Consider the following 10,109-nt stretch of genomic DNA (forward strand, 5'->3'; position numbering starts at 1 on the left):
TTCTTTCTTTTTTTTCTTTCTTTCTTTCTTTCTTTCTTTCTTTCTTTCCTTCTTTCTTTTCTTTCTTTCTTTCTTTCCCTCCCTTCCTTCCTTCCTTCCTTCCTTCCTTCCTTCCTTCCTTCCTTCCTTCCTTCTTCTTTCTCTTCTAAGACATAATTTCCATGTGTTCTTTCCTTTTTCTCCTTCACATGCCCCGTCTGCCTCTCCTTGTATCGTCTCCCCTCTTTGTTTTCAAAGGAAATTGCATTATGGCATTTTTTATTCATTCCCAGGTAATTACCAAATACTATGTCACTAGGATGACTTGATATTTAAAATACCTGTTCTTTAAAATTAAGAAAAGGACAACTGAAACTGATAGCTTTGTGCTTTGAAGGATATTTTATTTCATTAGTGATCCCAGTGAGAGGGAGGAGGGAATGCTGGCATTTCACTGGTCCGGTGCTGGCAATGGGGAACCTGAGATAGACGTATTGGATCAAGTCTCTTGACTGGGGCCATCTCTTCTGACCCTACGAATCAGAGATCCTGATGCCTTATTCTTTGTTGTGTCCACTTGGCCTTGTGCCACACTTGCATTCTTCAAAATGTTAGTTTCTTCTGTATTTTCCTCCAAGAGTGTTTTGTTTTGTTTTTTTTAATTTTTACTTTTTTCTTTTGGGATGGAGTCTTGCTCTGTCACCCAGGTTGGAGTGCAGTGGCATGATCTCAGCTCACTGCAAACTCCACCTCCCAGGTTCAAGTGATTCTCCTGCCTCAGCCTCCCAAGTAGCTAGGATTACAAGTGCACCACCACGCCTGGCTAATTTTTGTATTTTTTTGGTAAAGACAAGGTTTCACCATGTTGGCCAGGCTGATCTTGTGCTCCTGACCTCAAGTGATCCACCTGCCTTGGCCTCCCAAACTGCTGTAATTACAGGAGCGAGCCGCCATACCAGCCCCTCTGAGAGTCTTTTGCTTTATGCTCCTGATTCACTGGTGTCACCCATTTCAGTGACTTTTGAATGGCAATTACAACTAAACTGGTTGTATGGCCCTTGAAACAAATGGTATTGTGTAGGTTTCTCCTTTCCTGTAATGCACATATGACACTGACACTAAGGAAAGAAGCAAGACTGTCAAGAAGCTTGCTTTATTTATAGTCAATCATTAAGAAAACCCACGGTCATCACCAGGTCTGAGCAGAACACTGCAAATGTCCAGACAAATGGGAAAAACCATGCACTCCAGCTCCAAGGAAACACATTGCCCTCTTCAGTGAGCTCCCAGAAACTGCTCTCCAGCATCTCTCACTGTTAGCCCTCAAATGTGCAAAGGCCAACCAGGCAAGCCTCTCAGGCTGGCTGCTCCAGAATGCACATCTGTAACTCCGAGCAATTTGCCACATTCTCTTACTCCTAGCCACCTAGGCAGAGGAGAAAGGATGATTAGCACATAGAGGATTGACTGGTTCTGTCATGAAAGAGCCCATGGCACTCCCAGATTAGTTGTCCGAATGAGGGTGAGATAGTGTGGCAAGTTCACCTCTAAGAAACAGTTTATCTGAAATAAGTTCTCAGCCTTCTCTGTGTGCTTTGAGTTAAATTCCTCACAGCTTGAAGGATTTATATGAACTTAATTTTTCCCAATAGTTCATGCTTTAAGCAAATAGAACTATCTTATCTCTCACTATCTTATCCATTGAAAATCCTACAAGTTTGGAAGCATTTGGAAACATTTAAACTATGGCATGTTAATGTTTTGCCAGTAGAAATATGATTTAGGAAGAAATATTACCACCTTTGTGATTTAACCTGTGATTTCTAAGTTTTGGGGAATACCAGCATTTTATTTCTAGCTCAATTTTTGTTTTGACATGTACATGCCTCCTTCTGTCTTCCCCAAGTGCTTACAAGAATACATCACAATTTAAAAAAAAAAAACTGAAACGAATTTAATTGTGTATGTTTTAAATTGTTGTATTTCAGTGACATAGAAGAGCGTCAGACTAGGCCGAGCGTAGTGGCTCACGCCTGTAATTCCAGCACTCTGGGAGGCTGAGGCAGGCAGATCACCTGAAGTCAGGAGTTTGAGACCAGACTTTCCAACATGATGAAACCCTGTATTTACTAAAACAACAACAACAACAACAACAACAACAAAATTAGCTGGGTGTGGTGGCGCATGTCTGTAGTCCCCGCTACCCTGGAGGCTGAGGCAGGCGAATCACCCGAACCCAGGAGGCAGAAGTTGCAGTGAGCTCAGGAAAAAAAAAAAAAAGAAAAAGAAGAGTGTCAGACTAGAATTCAGTACACACAATGCTCCTCCTTTCTCCTTGACTTAGGGCACTTCACTCTACCCCTTTTGGCTTCAGTTTCCCTAAGTATTAAATTGGCCTGAGGTTGTCTTGCCCTCAATGAGATAATATATGTGTCGGTCATTGGAAACTTATAAAGATTCTGTAGAAACAAATGTAAACTTTTAGCACATTTATTTAATTATCTTTTAAAAACATACGGTGTCCTAGAATTTATAATTTCATGATATTTCAGAATTTATTTCCAAATGTCTCTCGTCACAGAGTATAAAAGCATAACTTATCCAAAGCACCAAGTTGTTTGACAATTTTAATCACCAATGTTAGATGAGTTTGGGATATATGTTTAATTTGACTTTATAAATTTCAACCATTTGAATCTGTGATTACTAGTGCTCAGTGAAGTGCTAGTAAAGACACAGATGATGGAGAATTCACTAATTACATACTAATAGGTTAAGAAAGACTTAATGTAAAGTCTGGATATAAAGGTTAATGGTCTGTCCTCTATCTAAAAAATATTTTTAAGTCCATGTTTTAGATCCTCACACACATTTACAGAATATAGAATTTGTGACTTCTTTCCTTAATCTAATTATAAGACTATATTTATAACATTAATAACAGAAAATGTTATACAATTTGTTTAGCATTCTGTGCCAAGATTTAGTTAGTTACTCTAGCTGCTCATTTGTTAACATGAATTAAGATCCACACGAGATCATGTCCTTTGCAGGGACATGGATGGAACTGGAAACCATTATCCTCAGCAAACTAACACAGGAACAGAAAACCAAACACGGCATGTTCTCACTTATAAGTGAGAGCTGAACAATGAGAACACATGGACACAGGGAGGGGTATAACACACACTGGGACCTGTTGTGGTGGTGGAGGGAGGGCAAGTATCAGGATAAATAACTAATGCTTGCGGGGTTTAATACCTAGGTGGTGGGTTGATAGGTGCAGCAAACCACCATGGCATGTGTTTACCTATGTAACAAACCTGCACGTCCTGCACATGTATCTCGTAAATTAAAATAAAATATATTCAAAAACTTGAAAGATTTATTGTTGTTTTATAAAATTTCTTATCTTTTTCAAAGAGTAAGAAGTTGGCAAACTAACAATCCCACAAGGTGGGAGAATAGCAAATATTTGGTGTTGCTCTCAGATCTCACTCTCCATGATTCTTTCACTCTTCTTCTCTCCTTCTCCTGACCTTTTCAACCCTCTTCCTCTTTACCTCTAGGGAGAAGCCTCCAGTGGAGCAGGACACTCACTGAAAAACTACATGGAAGAAGTGAGTTTTAAGGTTGCTTTATAATGTAGTCTGAAATCAGTCTATGATACAGGATGAAGCACTCACTTGGGCTTTCTCCATCTGCCTGTAGGGTTTCTAGTCTGTGCTCAATGGTCATGTCCACAAAAACCAGAAAATAAATAATATGTTAGCAAAATAGTTTTTGGTTCTCATTGGGAGAAAGATACTGTATATCAGTTCAGTGATCCTGAACATGAAAGTAAAACTGCATAAACCATGGTACTAATATATATTTTTATACACAAACATTTGTTGATGTTCAAATAAATGAGAAAAATAAATAAATGAGTTTACATTGGAGTGTACACAAAAAAAGACACAACCATTGTTCTTATTGAAAAAACAACCTGTACTAGGTCTGGATCCATTCATGGGACAAATGGTCATTGGGAATGATATTCACACATGCCATTATGCAAAGGGCTGTCCCAACAATTAAATATATGCTAGATTTCACTTGAAAACTTTTTAAACTTCTGGGTTTATTATTTTTGGAGATATCCAAGGGTCATCTGTGTCATGGAACTTTGGACTGATGGGAAACTATTTCGGAACTCTCAGAGAAACCAGTGGACAGAGCCCATCAAACTAGGCCTGAAGCCAGACCTCCTTGGCCACTAAATTAGCTATCTAAATCCGCTACAGTTGGAGGGAACTGGGAAACAGTTTGGTGATGCTAAGAATCGCCTACAAGGATTTTGTGGTTGCCTAAGTTCTTGGTTCAGCATTCCCCACTTAACAGTGGATCTGTGGGTGATGGGCCACCTCCACAAGAGGGATGGCTGATGCCTCTTGTAATATGTTCTGTTTAGGTCTAACCTCATGTTCCCACCTGGAGAGCACTGAGGTGCTGGGCCAAGACATGGGCTGCATGCTGATGATAGAACTTATGAATAAATCTTCTTCTAATTTTGTAGTTCTCGTCCAAGAAAAACAGGCTTATTTTCTTCATAATTACCAATGTGCAATGTAAATGTACATGTTGTACACAAGTGTAAATGCTCAATGTGGCAAGAAGTTTGAGAATTTGTGCCTTTTCACTTAAAGTACTTAAAGGCTATTGTTCCTCAGACTGTGGTCCTCTGACTACAACAATGCCATCATCAGGGGGCTTGTAAGAAATACAAAATCTTGGGGCTCAGCCCAGACCCAAATAATCAAAATCAACATCCTAAAATGATCTCCATTTGATTGGAAAGCATCCTAAGTGCCAAGAAGCTCTGCCCTAAAGTGTCTTTTCCAACGTTCTTTCTAGGGAGTAACTGTGTGCATCATGAAAACTCCCAATTTTGTTTAAAAATCTCCAATTTCATATAAAATAGGTAAAGAGAAAACCTTTATTTATAAATTTATATCTTGCTTACTCATCTACTCTCAATAATAATTTTTTGTCTGAAATAAAATACACAAAATCTCTCCAGTTTTAGAGGTTCATTACTGGCTTTCAGTTTGAATTTTGCAAAACATGTGAACTACCTTTCTTAGGGGCTCAGTATTACTCAGTATTTTCATCTACTATTGACTTATACTGAGATTTTAGCTCTCTCTTAAGTCAACAGATGACCATTCTTTACAGTAAAACTAAGACCTTAATTAGTAAACTATGAACTTCCTACTAATTGGCTTTTCTCACAGATAATCCATTTATGTATTAGAAAATATATATGTTCTTAAACTCTTCTCCATGGAGAACATGTTTAGAATGTGAGCCATAACATGATAGTCTTTTGTCTTTTCTCACTCAGGCTTTTATTTCACTTTTTCTTTTTTGTGTGTGTTAGTAGAAACGGTAAACAATAAAAAACAGTATTTATAAATGTTAGAAGCATTGAGGCTAAAACTGGCTAGCAAACATTTGCTTTTATTTAGTACACAATGAAACTCACATAAACCATAGTGTTTACATTTTTAATATATTTAACATTTCTTACTAAAGTTTGAACAACTCTCTGCAGATCAAACTCTCTTTTTTTCATCTAGTTTTATAATGAGACAGAATCATAACCACATGAAATTAGACAATTTTGTTTAGATCTGAATCAAAACTACAGAGATGATATGGTCTTCTCTAAAAGTAAAGCTAAAATGGAGCCTTATTCAACATCTTCTATTTTTTAATGTATTATTTGACTAAGATTTATGATTTTGACCAAATAAAAAATGAAAAATATTTATAATGCTACATTTCTTTGTCCTCAAAATAGCTCTGATAGTTAAATTTTTAAACAATATTACATGCTTTTACCATCTAGACACTTGATAACTTAAGGTGGGAATAATTTTTACGTTATAGAAATCTTAGTTTTGGATTATATTAACTTTCATTTGAAAAGTGTATAATTTAAAATAAATTATCAAATTCAATCAGTTCCAAATCTAGATTGTCATAATTTTTGTAGAAAAGTTAATCCATTTAAAATATCACATTACCAGGACCAAGCTGGTGGCTCATGCCTATAATCCTAGAACTTTGGGAGACTAAGGCAGGAGGATTGCTAGAGGCCAGGAATTCAAAATCAGCCTGGGCAACATAGTGAGATCCTGACTCTACAAAAAATAAAAAAAAAATTAGCCAGGCATAGTGGCACACACCTATAGTCTCAGCTCTTCAGGAGACTGAGGCAGGAGGATTGCTTCAGCCCAGGCGTTTGAGTCTGCATTGAGCTGTGAGCTCACCACTACACTCTAGCGTGGGTGACAGCGTAAGATCTTGTCTCTGAAACACACACACACACACACACACACACACACCAGATGAATAATTGGGAAGCAGCATAGTACACTGGTTAAAAATCCCTTAATCATTAGTGAAATGTAGTCATTTAAATATATATGCATCAGGTAAGTATTGTCAATTTAAATGATTAAGAAGTCACAAAGAACTAGACTGAAGTCAGTGATTTCATGTGAGATTCCTCACACCCTTAGGAAGTTAGTTGGTGAGGGCCAGAGGCAATACGCATGGGAGTGCGAACTTACTGGCAGTGTGGCAGCTTCACAATCTCTCAGGATGTCAAACAGAGTTAAAAGCACCAGACAGGTCTTTTCAAATCTGTTGAGGTTGGCTTTACCAGACGTGCCGTCTGAACCAGAAAGGGGATCAATTCTGTGCATCACAATATCCTGGAATGACTTTGGATGCCGGTTTTGGCCTGCTTGTTGTCTTGTTTCTCGTGTGTACTATTCTGCTATCTCTGGCGTAAAGAAGTTTCAATTCTACCTCTGATGGAGAGTGTATGACATTATTCCCTGTACTCAATAAGAGAAAAATTACTTTTTATCATTCATGAAGGTTTACTTTTTTAAATTTTAAATAATTATTATTAATTATCATAGTTTTATTTTACTTAGAAAACTGGGAAATGAAGATCTTTTTTCAAGAAAATCCTATTTTGCCACTAACATTCATTAAGAACAGAGACATGCTAAATCATAATGTTTAAAAATGTTATAACATGGCACTCAGACAGATATAAAATGGATACATGTGAAAGATTTATTTAACTGATAAATTAATGAGGGAACAAATAAAGCATTCCAATGAGTTCAAAGAAGAATTAAACCCTCACTTACATCGTCATAAAGGAATGCTGAAATGACATTATAAATAGTTGGAAAAATTGGCAAATTTAATCACTATCCATAGGATAACAATCTATTGCATTCCAATGGACACGATTTGCACTTATATGGACAAAAAGCATTTGCACTGCTACCATTTTCTACAAATTCCATAATTGTAAAATAGCTAAAGTCAATGAAAGTTCCCGAGCTTCTGTAAAATCAGATAACTGGCATGCTCGAAAAATGACTTCTTTTTCATTGATAAATCCAATCATCTTTTGTTTTTTTTTTTCCTAAATCTTTTACAAATTCATACTACAATTTCCTTGGAAAGAAAAGCCACGAAGTGGAATGAGTTGGAAAGGAAGATGAAGTACAATCCCAATATATAGTGTAGGATAGCAAAATAGTCATATAAATTTATTTAAGTATTTTGCATTTACTTTGTAATGTTTTTCACAACCTATCGTATTTTAATAACTTCGTTATTACTCTCTCTCTTTTATTTTCCCAGATTCTATTAATTTATACTAATAGTTCCTAATTTTAAGTAACTTTTACAATTCCCAAAATAAATAGGCTTCATAAGTAAAATTCACTTACAAATCCCCCAGCTCATGCCTGTAATCCCAGCACTTTGGGAGGGTGAGGTGGGCAGATTGCAGTCCAGGAGTTAGAGACCAGACTGGGCAATATGGTGAAACCCCATCTCCACACAAACACACACACACATCATGGATAGTATGAACCATTTCATTAACAAATGCAAAAAGAAAGTTATTATGAACTTTACAAATTTAGCTGTGTACATTATATAAAGGGAATTTCATTTTAATGGAAGTGATTTTTAATGGAAGGATTAATTCTTTGTCAGTGGAAGCAGTCCATTACATGTATCCAGAGTGGAGTATGACTTTGTTTTATATGTACTGTGCTTCAGGGAACCTTATTTTATAGGGATTACATGGTTATAGAAGTAAAATTAAAGTGATTAAACCATTTTGAAAGATGGAAACTGATGTTTTGTGCATTAGTGACATATTAATACCAAATGAAAAGAAATACTTAGTTGATTCAGAATTAAAGTAGCCAATGGTAGAAGTTTGAGCAAAGAAGTAAAGAAGTAATTTTTTTTTCCTGAAATACACTGAACTTTCAGGGCCACATATGATAAATCACTGATTGGTTGCATTCAGAGAATCTAAAAATAAGCTCTTCATGTGGATCAACAATGCTGTTGAAGTCTGTAAAGCACTTATTCTGTTAGCAGATAGAATAATATATCGATTCAGAGCTAGCAACCATTTTCCATGTGATAAATATCACTATTTCCCACCATTCCTAGTCCCTGTACATTTGCTATCATTATGGTGAAAGTGTTTTAGAAAAAGAATGAATAGCATTTCTTCTAAAAGTAACACAAAAAAGTTGCTCTTAGGAATATAAAAAAGTTTGTACTACACTCAGATACAGTTTAATATTCTTATGGAAAATGTATATTTGAATAAGTTGGCAAAGAGGGACGCGTCAGCTTTTGTATTTTAAAATGTTCAAGATTTTAGCTCCTTGACCCCATCAAAAAGAATTATATGTAGCCTTATGGGCTGAGTTTTAGGCATACATAGTGCTGCCTGTTGGCACTGATAAAGTGAACAGGTGTGTTATATTACTAGCTCTATTCCGGGGAAACCAAAGTAAAACATTTAAATCATCCATTAACAGTAATATTTGTACTATCTTTATGATTCCAATAATTCAACATTTTAAAGCTCTTCCCAAACTACATATTTTACCAAGTTCCATTTGTACTTTAGGCAATTTACATTAAATAGAGAACAGTTGAGTGCTGCTTATCTGTTCAGGAATAAAGCCATTAAAACCGAAAACCAATCGGTAGTATTGCTTAATATTCTGAACTACTGTGGGAAAATAATAACACAATTGATTTATTACTCATATCTTTTCATGAAAACAAATTTCAGTATTTCAATCCAAAAGCTAAATAAGCAAAATATTTTAAATTAAAACACTTTTCATGATCACTTTAAATTTTCTGTTTTAAAGGAATTACTTCACCAATTTCATTTTCCCTTATGTATCCAAAATGTCTATTTTTCATATTTCTTCTTTGAACATCAGAGACTCTGTTCCATTTTTTAAAAACTGCAGCTGTGTGATTTCCCTCTCTGTTAAATAAACATTTCTGAAATTTTACTTCTGTTATCTTCTACATAGCTATTGAATTTTAAATCCACAATTTTTTACACTTATGCTATTTTTTTGGTATAGCTTAGCAAGACCAAATTTAGTAATTAATAAATTTTTTAAAAGTCAGGTTAAGTCCTTACGATAAACACTGGTTTATACCTAAATGGTATATTCCAAGATTGAGGTTTTTTTTTGTTTTGTTTTTTTTGTTTGTTTGTTTGGTTTTTTGCTGACTTTTCCTGCAATAGCCCGTCTAGTGCCTCTCACCTTCTATTATCTAAAGGTATCTAGACCTAGATAGATACAACTTAGGAAGTACAAGAGATCATCTAATCCGGTAACTATCCCATTCTATCCCAAAAGAGAATTTTACATGCCTTGGATTCACCAGGACAGAATGCTGTGCCTTCTGACCCCTGGGGCAATGAGTTTCCACTGTGGAGCCTATCTCTCATATGATAGGAATTTAAGTTTTAATCCAATTAACAGACCATTTTAAAAAGCTGCTTATGCTAAAAACTTTGTGCTTTTATTTATTTATTTTTTTTATTCTACTTTAAGTTCTAGGGTACATGTGCATAACGTGCAGGTTTGTTACATATGTATATTTATGCCATGTTGGTGTGCTGCACCCATCAACTCGTCAGCACCCATCAATTCATCATTTATATCATGTATAACTCCCCAATGCAATCCCTCCCTCCTCCCCCCTCCCCA

At 35.9% G+C, this 10,109-nt stretch overlaps 1 protein-coding gene across 1 annotated transcript in view; it reads left to right on the forward strand.

Moving 5' to 3' along the window:
* The window catches only part of CUNH8orf34 (chromosome unknown C8orf34 homolog), a 478,644-nt gene that overhangs the window by 431,662 nt on the left and 36,873 nt on the right, over positions 1–10,109 (forward strand). Inside the window, exon 11 of the mRNA XM_017881532.1 lies at positions 3,549–3,599. Coding sequence (XP_017737021.1) covers positions 3,549–3,599 — 51 coding nt within the window. The remainder of the gene's footprint in view (positions 1–3,548; positions 3,600–10,109) is intronic.

Source organism: Rhinopithecus bieti, unplaced genomic scaffold, assembly GCF_001698545.2.
Source record: "Rhinopithecus bieti isolate Rb0 unplaced genomic scaffold, ASM169854v2 scaffold_13017, whole genome shotgun sequence".
In the NCBI taxonomy this organism is placed as follows: domain Eukaryota; kingdom Metazoa; phylum Chordata; class Mammalia; order Primates; family Cercopithecidae; genus Rhinopithecus; species Rhinopithecus bieti.